This window comes from Lutra lutra, chromosome 5, assembly GCF_902655055.1.
Source record: "Lutra lutra chromosome 5, mLutLut1.2, whole genome shotgun sequence".
NCBI classification, from domain to species: domain Eukaryota; kingdom Metazoa; phylum Chordata; class Mammalia; order Carnivora; family Mustelidae; genus Lutra; species Lutra lutra.
This window is the reverse complement of record NC_062282.1, coordinates 123357856-123374221: the sequence shown is the minus strand read 5'-3', so window position 1 is coordinate 123374221 and position 16366 is coordinate 123357856. Positions and strand designations below refer to the sequence as shown.

General features: G+C 39.7%; 1 protein-coding gene across 1 annotated transcript in view; it reads right to left on the bottom strand.

Annotated features, from left to right (window-relative positions):
* Nucleotides 1-7244: 7244 nt before the first annotated feature.
* The window catches only part of RGMB (repulsive guidance molecule BMP co-receptor b), a 29935-nt gene continuing 20813 nt past the window's right edge, over nucleotides 7245-16366 (bottom strand). Inside the window, exon 5 of the mRNA XM_047730170.1 lies at nucleotides 7245-10638. Within this exon, the coding sequence (XP_047586126.1) occupies nucleotides 9970-10638 (669 nt within the window). The 3' untranslated portion in view covers nucleotides 7245-9969. The remainder of the gene's footprint in view (nucleotides 10639-16366) is intronic.

Genomic DNA, 16366 nt, shown 5'->3' with positions numbered 1-16366 from the left:
TTGAACCCAGGACTCCAGGATCGTGATCTGAGCTGAAGGCAGTTGCTTAACCAACTAAGCCACCCAGGCGGCCTTACATTCAAATCTTTAATCTACTTTGAAATTATGTTTCTTTATGTTTTAAGATAGTGGTCCCATTTCACTGTTTTGCATGTAGCTGTCCAGCTTTCCCAAGACCATTTATTGGAAAGATTCCCCCCCCCCCCCCATTGTATATTTTTGCTTCCCTTTTCTTAGATATATTGACCATATAAACATAGGTTTATTTTTGGGCTCTCTACATTATTCCATTGATCTGTGGGTCTGTTTTGATGCCAGGACCACACTATTTTGCTCTATAGCTTTGAACTATATTTTGAAATCAGGGTTTGTGATACCTCCAGCTTGCTCTTCCTCAAGATTGCTTTGGCTACTAGGGGTGTTTTGTAATTCCATACAAAATTTAAGGTTATTTGTTCTAGGTCTGTGAAAAATACCATTGACATTTTGCCTTCAGTTGCATTGATTCTGTAGATTGCTTTGGATAGGATGAATGTTTAGCAATATTCTCCCAATCCATGAGCACAGAGTATCTTTGTATTTATTTGTGTCATCATTCAACTTCTTTCATCAATGTCTTACGGTTTTTAGCATGTAGGTCTTTCGCATTTATGGTTAAATTTGGCCCTAGATATTTTATTTTTTGATGCAATTGTAAATAGGATTTTTTTTCTTCCTTCCTTCCTTCCTTTTCTTTCCTTTCCTTCCTTCCTTCCTTCCTTCCACTTAAGATGGATCTTTATTTTTATTTTTATTTTTTATTTTTTAAAGATTTTATTTATTTATTTGACAGACAGAGATCACAAGTAGGCAGAGAGGCAGGCAGAGAGAGAGGAAGGGAAGCAGGCACCCTGCTGAGCAGAGAGCCCGATGCGGGACTCGATCCCAGGACCCCGAGATCATGACCTGAGCCGAAGGCAGCGGCTTAACCCACTGAGCCACCCAGGAGCCCCTGGATCTTTATTTTTATTTGTGTTTTGGTATCTACATGTTTCATTTTATTTAAGTACAGTTAACAGTATTATATTAGTTTCATTTGTATAATGTAGTGATTCAATAATTCTCTACATTAGTGCTTACCATAATAAGTGTCAATATCTATCACTATACAAAGTTATTACAATATTACTGACTATATTCCCTAATCTGTACTTTCCATCTCTGTGATCTACTTATTTTATAACTGGAAGATTGTTTTAAGCCCCTGTATCTATTTCACCCATTCTGCTAGCCATCTCTCCTTTGACAACCAGCTTTTTCTCTGTATTTAAGAGTTTGGTGGGGTTTTTTTTTCTTTGTCCCTATTGTTATGAAAATGACAATGCCCTTTTTTATAGCTGAGTAATATATATATATACCACAGCTTCTTTATTCATCTATGGATGAACACTTGGGTTGCTTCCATATCATAGCTGTTGTAAATAAAGCTACAATAAACCTATTGGTGCACCTATATTGTGAATTAGCATTGTCATTATTTTTCGGTAAATACCAAGTAGTGGATTACTGGATTATGTGGTATTTCCATTTTTAATTTTTTGAGGAACCTCCATACTGTTTTCCATATTGGCTGACCAACTTGTATTCTCACCAGTGGTGCATGAGTGTTCTTTTTCTTCACTACCTTGCCAATACTTGTTATTTCTTGTCTTTTTGAGTTTAGCTATTGTGATGGGTATAAGGTGATATCCCATTGTGATTTTGATTTGCTTTTCTTTGATGGTTAGTGATGTTGAGTGTCTTTTTGTGTCTCTGTTGTCCATCTGGATGTCTTTAGAAAAATTTCTATTCAGGTCCTCTGCCCATTTTTTCTCCCCAGAGACCACTGCGTTTGCTGCTACAGCCACCTATATTGTAAGATAAGTTGGTCCCCAAGTGTCAAAACTTCATCAAAACATCAAAAACATGATGGCAATATCAGTAAATTACCAGAGTGGATATCCCTGTGGTCAGACATTTAGTTAGCCAAATAAATGGCCTTGTTTCCAGCAGGTAGCAGATGTTACCAGATACAGGATTTGCTATTTTTTAATTGGACTGCTTTGTGTGTGTGTGTGTGTCAAGCTGTAGAAGTTTTTTTTATGTATTTTGGCTTTTAATCCCTTATCAAATATATCATTTGCAAATATCTTTGCCCATTCCATAGTTGCATTTTAATTTCGTTGATCATTTCCATTGCTGTGCAGAAGTTTTTCATTACAGTGTAGTCCCAGTAGTTTATTTTTGCTTTTGTTCCCCTTAGTTGAGGAGGAATATCTAGAAAAATGTTATAGCCAATGTCAAAGAAATTATTTTGTATGTTTTCTTCTAGGAATTTTATAGTTTCTAGTCTCACATTCAGGTCTTTAATCCATTTTGAAATTATTTTTGTGCATGGTGGAAGGAAGTGGTCCAGTTTCATCCTTCTGCATGTAGCCTTCCAGGTTTTCTGGCACCATTAGTTGAAAAGCCTGTCTTTCTCTATTGTATATTCCTGTCTCCTTTGCCGTAGATTAATTGACCACGTAAGTGTGGATTTCTTTCTGGGCTTTGTATTCTGTATCTGTCTGTTTTTGTGACCATGCCATATGGTTGTGATTACTGTAGTTTTGCAGTGTATCTTGAAATCAGGGATTGTGAGACCTCCAGCTTTGTTTTTCTTCCTCAAGATTGCTTTGGCTATTCAAGGTCTTTTGTGGTTCCATAAAATTTCAGGATTATGTGTTCTAATTCTGTGAAAAATGCTGTCTGTATTTAACTGTGATTGCATTGAATCTGTAGATTGCTTTGAATAGGATGGACATTTGACAGTAGTCTTTCTATCCATAAGCATGGAATGTCTTTTGTATATGTATCATCTTCAACCTCTTTCATTATTGTGTTATAATTTTCAGACTACAGGTCTTTCACCACCTTGGTTAAGTTTTTATTCCTATGTGTTTTATTCTTTTTGGTGCATTTGTAAGTGGGATTGTTTTCTTAATTTGTTTTTCTTTTCTTTTCTTTTTTTTTTTTTTTAAAGATTTTATTTCTTTATTTGACAGACAGAGATCATAAGTAGGCAGGGAGGCAGGCAGAGGTGGGGAAGCAGGCTCCCTGCCCAGTGGAGAGCCCGTTGCAGGGCTAGACTCCAGGATCCTGGGATCATGACCTGAGCCGAAGGCAGAGGCTTAACCCACTGAGGCACCCAGGTGCCCCTTAATTTGTTTTTCTGATAGCTTGTTATTGGTGTTAGAAATGCAACCAATTTCTGTTTGTCCATTTGTTTGTCTTGTGACTACTGAATTTATTTATTCTAGTAGTTTCCTTTTTTTTTTTTTTTTTTCTTTTGTGGGTTTAAACTAAAGTGTTTCCTGTATATGTGATTATGTCATCTGCAAATAGGTGTACTTTTTCTCTTTTCTTGGCAATTCGGATGCCTTTTCATTTTCTTCTTTCTTTTTTTGTCTAATTGCTATGGCTAGAACATTTAGTATTTCATTGAATAAAGGTGGCAAGAGTGAGTGTCCTAGCCTTGCTCCTGATATTAGAGGAAAAGCTTTCAGCTTTTCATTATTTAGTATGATGTTAGCTGTGGGTTTGTCATAAATGGACTTTATTATGTTGAGATACATTACTTTTATATCCACTTGTTGAGTTTTTATCACAAATGAATGTTGAATTTTGAAATGCTTGTTCTGCATCTATTGAGGTGATCATAGAACTTTTATCCTTTTTGTGGGGCGCCTGGGTGGCTCAGTGGGTTAAAGCCTCTGCCTTTGGCTCAGGTCATGATCCCAGTGTCCTGGGATTGAGCCCCGCATTGGGCTCACTGCTTAGCGGGGGGCTTAATTCCTCCTCTCTCTCTCTCTCCCTGCCTCTCTGCCTACTTGTGATCTCTCTCTGTCAAATAAAATCTTAAAAAAAAAAAAAAAACTTTTATCCTCTTTGTTATTGTGGAGTTATCATGTTGATTGATTTGCAAATGTTGAACCATCCTTGCCTCCCTGAGATAAATCCCACTTGATCATGGTGTATGATTCTTTTACTGTGTTGTTGAATTTGGTAACATTTTGTTGAAGATTTTTTGCATCTGTGTTCATCAGGGGTATTTGTGTATGGTTTCTATTTTGTGGTGTCCTTGCCTTGTTTTGGTATCAGGATAATGCTGGCCTTGCAAAATGAATTTAGAAGCGAAGCATTTTTTCCTACTCAATTTTTGTTGGAATAATTTGAGGATAGGTACTAACACTTAGCTAAATATTTTATAGAGTTCACCTGTGAAGCTGTCTAGTCCTAAAATGTTATTTGTTAGGAGTTTTAAAAGTAGTGGCTTAATTTCATTTCTTGTATGGGTCTACTCAGGTTTTCTAATTTTTTGTGAGTCATTCTTGGAAAGTTGTATGTTCACAGAAATTAATGATTTTTTTTCTAGATTTTTCAATTTGTTGGCATGTAATTAACTGTAGTAACCTCTCATGATCCTTTGTATCAGTTATAAGTTCTTTCATTTTTTTTTTTTTAATGTATTTGGGCTCTCCTTTTTTCTTGATGAGTCTGGCTAGTGGTTTATCAATTTTGTTTATCTTCTTAATGAATGAGCTTTTAGTTTCATTGATATTTCTATTTTTTAAAATCTTTACTTCTATTCTGGCCTTTATGGTTTCCTTCCTTTTACTAACTTTGAGCTTTACTCTTCTTTTCCTGGTTCCTTTAAGGTATAGTTTGATAATTTGAAATTTTTCTTGATTCTTGAGGCAGACTGTGTTACTATGAACTTTGAACTGGTTTTTCTGCATTACATAGATTTTGCTAAGTTGTGTTCCCATTTTCATTAGTCTCAAGGTATTTTTTGATTTCCTCTTTGATTTCTTCACTGACACATTGGTTGTTCAGTTATGTATTGTTTAGTCTACACGTGTTTGTGTGTTTTTTTAAAAATCTCATAATTTCCACTTTCATAATGTTGTGGTCAGAAAAGATGCTTGATAAGATTTCAGTCTTCTTGAATGTATTCTTGTTTTGTGGCCTACCAAGTAATCTGTACTGAAGAGTGTTCCATGTACACTTGAAAAATAGGTCTATTTTGCAGTTTAGGATAAAATGTTCTATATGTATCTATTAAGTCCATCTGGCCTAAAGAGTCACCTAGGGCCAATCTTTTCTTACTTATTTTCTGTCTGGGTGATTTATCCATTGATGTCAGTGGGGCTTATTAACGTCTCCTACTATTACTGTATTACTGTCAATTGTGCATTTGTTAACATTTGCTATATTAGTAATTGAGATCATTTTTTAAAAATATGTCATTTATGGCAAGTGCAGTGCCTGCTTGGTTAATTTGTGTATGGTTTGGTCTAAGGTATTACCCATCTGGTAGCAGAGTGTTTACTTTTTTTTTCTGGAGTTGGGAGTTTTCATTATTTTAATTTTAAAAAGTTGGGGACTCATTGAACTTTGTCCATGAAGAACCCTCAATTAGAAAACTTGGTTCTGTTGCTTTCTTCTTGTGGAGTTTGATGGACCTACTTTAATATATGTTAGTTGACCAGACTGGTTTGTTCACTTGGTTTGAACATCAGCGTAGCTGGCAAAGGTGCATGTTCCACCTGTGTAGGAGCCGTTAGCACATGCTCCCGGGCTGTAGATGCCCCAGTCTCCGTGTACACCTACACGCTACTCCTAAGAAACACAAACACTTCTGCACTCCAAGCATACGCTTCATATTTTGGGTACAGGAGGCTGTATATCCTATTTAGTTGATAGGGTCACACATCTTGTTTACCTGGAGGAGGTAGAGTAGCTAGTTCAGAGTAAAATACAGTTTATTTTTTAAAGATTTTTATTTATTTATTTGACACAGATCACAAGTAGGCAGAGAGGCAGGCAGAGAGAGAGGAAGGGAAGCAGGCTCCCTGCTGAGCAGAGAGCCTGATGTGGGGCTGGATCGCAGGACCCTGGGTCATGACCTGAGCTGAAGGCAGAGGCTTAACCCTCTGAGCCACCCAGGTGCCCCAAAATACAGTTTAAATAATGTTGTGGATATGCCTTTTCCATTTGGAAGACAGAAAATGAATGAAAGGAGAAACCATATGGTGAGCTAGGCAGTCAGGTAACAAGGAACCGTGAATTGCTTTTTTTTTTTTTTTTAATGTCTTAATTACATTCTCTGAGGCAGGGAGATGCTCCTTGCCACACATGCAAAGACATTGCTAGAGTTTTTTTTCCTGCTGTTCCCATAGACAAATTATCTTTGCTCAGAAAGGACTGCAGCGATCCAAACTGTTACTCTGACCACCTTTAGGCATTAAAATGCTAAATGTTGTGGCTACCAAAAAAAGAAAAAATTAGGTAACAGGATTTTTGGGGCTTGTTAAAGTCCCCGTTTACTGTTTAAGACAACAAAGACATCTCTGTTAGGTTTTTGGGACAGTTGCTTAAGTTTCAATCCCTGAAAAGCTGTGCGTCTGGACATAAAGAGTACACTGAAAGAGAAGTTTTGATTTCCTAAGCATAGACTTCATTGTTATGTGGATTATTTCTTAGTGTTCAGTTAGTACCAGCTTATGCATTTAGTCAGTGGCTTTATCACTGTCATCCGATTTTGTGTGTTTCAGACATTTTTTATTCTGAACTACATATAAGCACTAAGAGTATGGATTAAACCTTCAATTTAAGAAATGATTATGTAGGTTTCCTCCAGCTGGAATTTGTCCCATTTAGTATTTGACCTAGTAGCAATAATTGATTTCCTTTGCCTTAAGTTTGGGTTTCTTTTTCACTTTGGCAAGTTTCTTACACAAAGAACAAGTTGAGATCTTGTGATGTCTCTTTTTAGAACACCCAAGAAAAGGGGATTTACAAGTTCCCAAAGCCAAAAAAAAAAAAAAAAAAAAACCCTGCTCCCAAGTCTTGCCCACCAGAAGGAAGTTGTTGCAGTCCGTGCTATCTTAACCACAGTGCAGGTCCCATGTCTGCAAGCCACCAAAACTATTACTAAAGACAGAAATTTAGGATGATACCAGAGGACCAGTTTCACAGCCAGTGACTTACTTGAAATTGCTTTAAGCTTAAAAATGAAAAAACTCTAAGAAAGATGTAGTTTAGAGAATGAGTGAGTGTGGGTTGGCTGTATCATGGGTTGTCAGCGATCACCAAGGATTTTGCACAAACACAACCTTGCTCCCTTTCTTCTCCTGTGTTCTGCATCTCTTCCAGCAGGTGACACTATAATCACAGAACAAACATTCCACAGCATGGTATGTAACTTTATTTTTCTAGCATAATAATTTAAAGTATTTACACACTGCACACACACTGTTTTACACAGATACTTATTCATATACCTATGAACCACATCTAAAGGTTTCTTTGCAAAGACTCGACACACGGGGAATTTCCAAGCATAACAAAGAGAAGAAAAGGACAAAATAAAGTTTTGAGTCTTTTAAAGACAGCCATGTGGAGCATCTGTGAAAACCAGTGTTTTCCCCCAATTTTAAGCTCCCCCAAGAGACCTCTGAATAGCTACAGCCTATCCACGTGTTGATACAACCTGAAACTCTGGGCTGAGGATTTAAAAAAGTAAAATGTACAAGTACTATTTTTCTCTAGAAGTTCTAGACAGAAGAGGAAACGGAAAAACGATCTGGTCCTTCTCTAGACAAGCATCTGTATTTGTCAGTTATCTGTGGGGACTGTAAATGTTGTGCAGGGACAATGGTTATAAAGGGCAATAGCCAAATACACTGGTACAAATACTAGTGATAGAGAATGCTTTTAAGTGGCCTTCCCAGCTCTATATGGCCACACAGCGTAAGTGTCTTTTCCCCAACTGTAGAGGTGGTGGTTTCACTTTCCCTGAAAAGGACAAAGGTTCTTTTAACCATAAACACTCTAAAGCCAGATACTGTAGAAAGTTCTACTGCTTTTACTTCACTTTCATACTGTTTGCACAAGAATAGTGGTTATAAGTACTCTATTTTTCCTCCTTTGTTCTATTCAATTACATAACAAAATTGCTAGCTAACTCTAGCTTCTGATCCTGGCACATGGTTCCATAGGTGAACCAAAACAGCCCCAGTTTAGAGGTGATGGCCGGTGGGCCCCTGTCCAGTTTTATAAAAATTAGGTAACGGGTGTAGGTTTCAGTTCTCTGGTGTTGCATCTTTGTCAAGGAAGCGGCAGGATGCCTTTTTGATTTTTCCCAGACTTGCCAAGTGATTCTGTCATACACTAGAAAACAAGTGGAGGCTTGCCGCCTGCAGATGAACCCACAGCTCCATCCTGTGATCGGATGATAGCTCAGTTCACTAAGAAATAGACTTTCACAAAATGAAATCCTCTTTTCCTGCCAGTTGGGGCCTCTGGCAGTAAGCCTAATGAATGGGACATGGCAAAAGGCAGAAATTACCTGGCTATCTAAAACGGAGCACAGTCTGGATCCAAACTGCTGTGGTATTTAACGTTCATTACCTTCTTCTTGCACTTAGCTAAAGTAGAAATTGTATCCTTTCTCCTTGGTACCAAACATTTACATACATACAAGAGAAATTTACCTACCCTCGAACTCACTGCCTCATGGTTCTTGAATTTTGGTGGTGGTGCTCTCCGTTGGCAAGAGCACGACAACAGTGAAAGGCAAGAGGCGAGGAGATACTTTATAGGATTTTTACCAAATTAAATGAGCAACTGACTAAATGATATTCACTACAGATGTTAAATGAGAGATTATCTGATAAAAAGACCTCCCACAAAGCAATACGGTTTAGTGAGAATGTCTGGATTAACCAGCACCCACTTAGACGCCTACTGGTTCAGGCCAGGACAGCGTTCCTGTCGTCTAACACCCTATTCATTCCGTCATGCATAGATACATCAGCGACTGTTATGAAGACCGTGGTGTGGAGGGCGAGGAGGAGTGGCAGGGCCTTTGTGACTGAAGCAGGGCCTTGATATGAAGCAAGAATCCAACAAACCCTGATCTCTGGGTTCATAAGGTGAGATTAAGGAGGGTTTACTGGGGTGGGGTGCAGACAGGGTTGCTTCTGAGCACAGGCAGCCAAGGACCAGAAGGCAAGGAACTTGGGCTTGCACAAATTAGAAAAGCAAGGCGTGATAGATGCAACAGGGACATGGGGTGAGGAAAAGTCTGAGAGCTCCTGGGGTCTGACAAAATGCCTGGTATTTATTTATCCATGAAATTGCTACCTCTAGACTGTCCTGACCTATTGGAACAGCAGTTTTGTCTGGCTCAACCCCACATACGGTAAGTGCTCAGATCACAAGATCTTAGTTCGTAAAACTGTAGTGATATTCTCCCTGCCCTCTGAGGAAGTGACAGCGGTGAAGGAGGGCGAGGGTTCCTTCGAGATGCGTTTTGTGCATTGTTTCACAAAAGCCAAAGTGCCTGTCACGGGACTTGGCTGTCCGTCCACACCGCGTGAGGGCAGGAGGCGGCTAAGGACACCCACTAGCTCACAGGAAGGACGCAGCTTCCCCCAGAAGGCAGCGAATGAAAGCTGCACACCCAGGGTGGCAGATCAGTAGCCAAGGAAAAAGGCAGGATTGAAGGGCCAGGAACAGCTACCACCACTGTCACTGGGCATCTTCGAAGGGAACGCTGCATATGGCGTCTGTGTATATGTACTATACGTACTAACCAGGTACACACATAAATATTTAATATATAAAAAATAAAGTGCTTTCTAACAGGTCCCCAGGCGGGGACATTATAAAATATTTCACAAAACTGCAAAACAAAATCAGTACAATCAAAGAACACTACCTCCAACATACATGAAAACAGTCAAACACAGTATGTACAATCTGGTGGGTGCCCCAGGACAAACATCCTGTCATATACATGGTATATACATATATACTCTTTTACTCAATATATTATGACAATATATATTTTAAAATTCTGTTATAGACAAAAAGAAAAACCCCAAAAAACACAAAAGACGACCCCTACAAAAACACAATAAAGATCAAGCATGGGAGTCCGAGGCTGATAGCCCAGTGGCCGCGTCCGTGGGGCGTCCCCTGGCTGCCGCTGGGGAAAATGTGCCAGCGTTCCTTCCGTGGGTGCAGCGCCTCCACATCCTCCAAGGCACTGTGGGCGGCGGCAGTGAAGTTGGCATCACCAGTGGTGAGCAGGTCAAAGACACAGGACTGGAAATAGATGTCTTTCACTGGCATCTTCTCGTGGCACTGGGCATTGGCAGCCTCCAGTGTGTAGCCCGGCCAGGCCGGTGCCAGTGAGGTGTGAGGCACGCTGTGCCCCAGGATGGCAGACACCTGGCCCTGCCCATCGTCGATGCGCTCGCTCAGGGGGCAGCCATTGACACACAGCTGCAGGTCCTGACTTTCCTCATAGGACATAGCCAGGTCCTCAGGCATGCGGATGGCGAGCGTCAGGTAGCGACCCAGCTGCCGCACGAAGACCGTGGTCCCTATGTAGCGGGCGTGCATCTCCACGTAACGGCCGCTCTCCCTCTCCAAGATAAGCAGACTCTTGGTGTCGCCATCCCCGCCGCTGGTGCTGCCATCCACAAAGGCAGCCGGCAGGTCATCGGTCACAGCTTGGTACACTTTCTGATCTGTACACTCCTTGTGAGCTTTGAAGATGATGGTTATCTGGGGGAAGGAACACACACAAATTGAAACAGGAGGGCAGGGGCAGAGGTGGTGTCGCCCGCCAAGCTGGAGGTGAATGGCCAGAGACAGAATCTCTAAACTCCTTCAGCCCACGGGCTCCTGCCTCAGAAATGAAAGGTGTCACTGGTAAGGAAAAAGAAAAAGTCGTATAGGTTTAGAATAAAAATTTGATGCAAATCTGGGGAATGTACATTACAAAAAACTTTTTCTTTACTTTCCTAAAACAGAACTATGTTGCCGTTGGGGTACAGTGATTTTTACTGATAATCTGGTGTCCTGTCTTCTTCCCCAAACAGGTGAGGGGTGGTATAGCTCCGAGAAAAAGACTAAGTCAGGTAGAAACGTCAAGGGATGTAATTAATAATATACCCATCAGAACTTTGATTTCTACAAAGATTCTTCTACAAACTTTCTTACTAACACTCGGGAACAAAGCAGAGTTGAGGAGGGCCATCCCATCCACAGCCACCAATCATGTGCCTCAGCAAAGATTTCTCTAAGTCTCTTAATCAAATGTCTCACATGACCAGCTAATCCCTGTGACTTGGAAATCACTTGGCAAATCCAGCTCCCAGGCCCTGGCAGAGAATAAATACCCTCAACCTAGTTACAGCAAATGTTTTCCCCAAACAGCACCAGGCCCTTGAACTTCTTGAATTTTTTCTCGAGCCAACTCTCAATTCTCCTAATTAAGCAGAAAAAACCTGATGCTATAGAAACTTTCCTTGTGTAAACCCATTTTCCTTCCTTATTTAAAACAATTACAAGACAACGTAATTGTTCAACTCCAAAATACTCCATATCCTCTGGTACACGTGGTAGAAGGGAAGAGGACTGAAGACAGACGGGGCCTTCTGGGTCACACAAGGTGGGAAGTAAGAACATTTTGAGATTTGTTGTTGTCAGGAACTGAAGTAATGGCTTTTCTTTCTTCTTAAAGAAAAAAAAAAGTACTGGTCAAGGAAGAAGGTAGGCCACTATACAGATTTCCCTGGATAGAGGAAACCTACCTCCTGCAAGGGAACTGCAAGGGAACTAATCCAAACAATAGACCCTTGTTAAAAAGGCCAGAAAATGTCCTGCTTGCCCCCTCCCTACGCCTCTCGACAAGTCTTCAACGCCACCCTCAAGTTTATGTCTGAAGTTTTTTTCCTCATCCAGGCCAGCATTTACTCACACTATTTAATTCCACATGTTCCCACTGGTGTTACTTGACTGGAATTTTCCAGCCATTTCATTTTACTTTAGCCAGTTATAAAGCTAGATCTGAACCAGCTGCACTGTAGCAACTGGTTAAATTCATATCCGTTGTTTGCAGCTGCAACTGAGAGCCGGACAATATACTATGAAAATGCTTGGTTTTCTCTCTTCCTAATTACCCTGACCCACAATTTAATTTCACTACCAGCCTTCTCAGATTTCAACACCTTCTTAACAACCCAAAGGAGGTGTACCAAAGATGACTGCCGGAAATTTGTTGTGCATCCAACCATAGGACCTTCCAGAGTGAATGGGATTTTGAGCGAGCTATCTAATGGGACTATAAAATAGATTTATTTGGTGGCTCTAAAGACAGGTTGACGAGTGTTTTTAGGGCAAGCTAGGATCCCTTGGAGGTGAAAAGATTAATTCAAGTAAATTCTGCACCTGAAAGAGTTGAAAGCTAATACAGATGGCTCCAATAAGGGCGAGTAAGACTTTTCATAAAATCATTGTCTTCATTTTCAACTGGAGCATTCACATTCGAAGACTCTCTTTCTAGGCTAAGAAACCTCAAATTTAAACTAGATTAAATTTTTTGCAAGAATTAAGTACTTTTTTGTTCATCTCAGGAATAACAACGAGGAATTAGTTTTATTTTCAAACTAGTTCCCAAACAGGCAAGCCAGCCTAGTGTATTCACTAAGCACACCAATTCCAACTCAGGAGTCATTTCAAACACCTCATGCATTACTGTCCTATGCTAGGCCTGTGCCACTAACCCCCATACCTCCAGAAGATTAACACTCAAAGCTTGACTTCTGCACCAGGATCTACACTGACCAAAGATCCCAGTTTACTTAACAGAGTCATTTTCTCCTTGAGACAGTGAAGCTGGTATTAATTTGTCTCTCTTCTAACTGAACTGATTCTCACACAGAGCAAATAAACGTACAGAATTAGCCTGTGCATCAAAATACTGAGGGTGATAATGGATCTATCTCCAACCAAGGAGATAGATGAGTTGTCCTCTAGTCTGAGTGTGTAGTGAAGAGGAATCTAGAGGTACAATCAACGAAGGTGTAAAAAACACTAGGCAACTGTTGCACCTGACTTAACATTTTGTAATTATAATTTCGTTCCTCATACAATTACAACTCAAGCTTTTAAAAAAGGCATTCAAGCCAGCTGGGGCCAGAAATTCATTTTCAGAAAAACCAAACTTGTTCATTCTTATTAAGGTTTAAAAAAAATTTTTTTTTGGAAATTCCAAGTTTTTTTTCTATTTAAGCTCTAATAGAAAACAGGATATTCAAAACTGTATCGTAATGCTTTCAAACAGATAATTTAGAAACATCAGCTATGCCGCTTACTTTCCCCTTCCGTGAACTGATCCATATGCTGTAATAACTCATTTTGGCACATCTCTTCTCTGCCACACCATTTATTATTAATGGATGGCATTTCTGTGCATTTAAAACATCAATGCCTTTTGTTAAACCTTTCCCACCAAGTCCCTCTCAACCCCTACCTCAAACTACTCTAGTTCTCCTCATTCATTTTTAATGCTTCACCCCCTGAGATCTTTACCACCCACACAAGGTCTATTAGGAAGACACAGATACCAGCTACAAATCAACCTTTCCACATGTGATAGAAGGATATGAGGTCTGTTGTGAAAAATCAAAATTTAGAGGCATCTGCCACTCCTTTTCACCATGAAAAGAAAATGCATTAAGGAAAACAAGGTAGCCAAGGATGGAAAACCCAGGCACTGCTTTGCCAAGAGACAGACATGGCTTCCCTAGGCTTGGCAGCTTTGCAAAGTGCTGGGCATAAGTTTTCAAACAGTAGATTCCCCGAACTCTGTACACTTAACTACTCGTGCTTCTTGTATTTTGGAAGAAACAATTACCAGTGTGTAGTCAGACTACTTGGTGCTGCATGTGCAGGACCGCACCAGGTTTGATATGAACCTGAGGATTCACCAGAATCCTTCAATTCTAGAACAGGACTCCCAGATCAAGGGACTCACAGCTGTTGGATTAAAATGGGCCAACAGAGTAACCTGAAATAGTCACAGAAATTAGTAGGAAGAGAGGGAAACACAATTTTGGTAAGTACCTGGTTAAAATTCTGCTTGAGGTAAAGGAAGCTAAAACAAATTCTATTTCATATAATTAGCTGACATGTCTACTGCATCAAATCCTCTGGGTGCAATTATAGGTTGAAAAAATAGGCACCTCTGGGAGGCTAAGAGAAAACTGCTCACAGCCCCATTTACTCTTACACAGGTCAGTGGCATCCAGCCTCTACATTAAGTCCCCAAATGTGAGCAAAAATAAACTACTCCAGTAAGGGCACATTCTTCCAAAGAGAAAATTCACATGGATTTGTGAATTTTCTGATTACATGGACCAGGAATAAAATAAAGATATCTACTTTTGCCACAGCAATCAGACAAGAAAAAGGAATCATTCCAAATTGGTAATGAATAGGTACAACAGTCACTATTTGCAGAGGACGCGGATATAGCCTCACCAAAAACCCCATTAGAAGAAATCAGTAAAGTTACAGGACACAAAATAGATTATCTGTTGCCTTTTTATACACTGCTGAGAAGTTATTAAAGAGTAATTAAGAAAATTACCCCATTTATAATTGCATCAAAATGAACAAAATACCTAGGAACACATTTAACCGACTAGGTGACATACCTCTACTCTGGAAACTACAAAACAACGATGAAAGAAATTTAAGGGACAAATAAATAGATGTACAAATAATTAAGATACACATGCTCATGGCCTGGAAGAATACCATTAAAATGTCCACACTACCCAAAGCAGTCTAAAAATTAAATGCAATCTCCATCAAAATGCCAATAGCATTTTTCACCGACTACAATAAATAATCCTAAAGTTTGTATGAAATCCCCAAAGACCCTGGAGAGCTAAAACAATCTTAAGAACAACAAAGCTGGAGGCATCTTAATCCCTGATTTCAAGCTGCAGTACAAAGAGGTAGTAATCAAAACAGTAAGGTACTGGCACAAAAACAGATACAAATGTATATGGAACAGAATAGCCCAGAAAGAAACTCGTGCTTAAATGGTCCATTAATCTGTGACAAAGGAGAACAAGAACATACAATGGAGAAAAAAGTCTCTCCAATAAATGGTGTTGGGAAAAATAGACCATTTTCTTACACTATAAAGGTAAAATCAGGGGCACCTGGGTGGCTCAGTGGGTTAAGCCGCTGCCTTCGGCTCAGGTCATGATCTCAGGGTCCTGGGATCGAGTCCCACGTCGGGCTCTCTGCTCAGCAGGGAGCCTGCTTCCCTTCCTCTCTCTCTGCCTGCCTCTCTGCCTACTTGTGATCTCTCTCTGTCAAATAAATAAATAAAATCTTAAAAAAAAAAAAAAAAGGTAAAATCAAAATGGATTAAAGACCTAAATGTGAGACTGGAAAACATAAAACTCTTTTAGAAGAAAACACAGACAGTAAACTCTTGAACATTAGACTTACCAACAATTTTCTCTGTATGTCTTCTCAGGCAAGGAAAACAAAAGCAAAAATAAACTACTGGGACTACATCAAACTAAAAAGGTTTTGCATAGTGAAGGAAACCAACAAAAAGGCAATCCACTGAGTGGAAGAAGGTATTTGCAAATGATGTACCTGGTAAGAGAATAATTTTCAAGATATATAAAGGACACCAAAATAAATCCAATTAAAAAATGGGCAGAGGAAAGGATTTAAAAATACAGATTCCAAGGGGGTACATGCACCCCGATGCTGATAGCAACATTATCGACAACAGTCAAACTATGGGAACAACCCAAGTGTCCATCGACCAATGAATGGATAAAGAAGATGTAGTATGTATGTATACATTGGATTACTCAGCCAACAAGAAATGAAATCTTGCCATCTGCAGCAACATGGATAGAGCTGGAATGTGTTATGCTAAGCAAAATAAGCCAGAGGAAAACAAATATATGATTTCACTCATACATAGAATTTAAGAAAAACTGATGAATGTTTGGGAAGGGGGAAAAAAAAGAGAAGGGGGAGGCAAACCCTAAGAAAGTCCTAACAATAGGGAATAGAATGAGGGTTAACAGAAGGAGGTGGGTGGTGGACAAGGTAGACAGATGATGGGTATTTTTTTTTTTTTTAAAGATTTTATTTGTCAAAGAGCACACAAACACAAGCAAGGCGAGAGGGAGGAGCAGTCTCCCTGTCTAGCAAGGAGCCCGATGAGGGACTTGATCCCAGAACCCTGGGATCATGACCTGAGCCAAAAGTAGACGCTTAACTGACTGAGCCATTCACGTGTCCCCAGATGATGCATATTACGGATGGTACTTGTGAGGAGCACTGGTGTTATATGTAAATGATAAATTACTGAATTCTACTCCTAAAACCAGTATTACACTCCATGTTAACTAACTAGAACTTAAATAAAAATCTGGAAGAAAATATATGGGCAGAGGACCTGAAT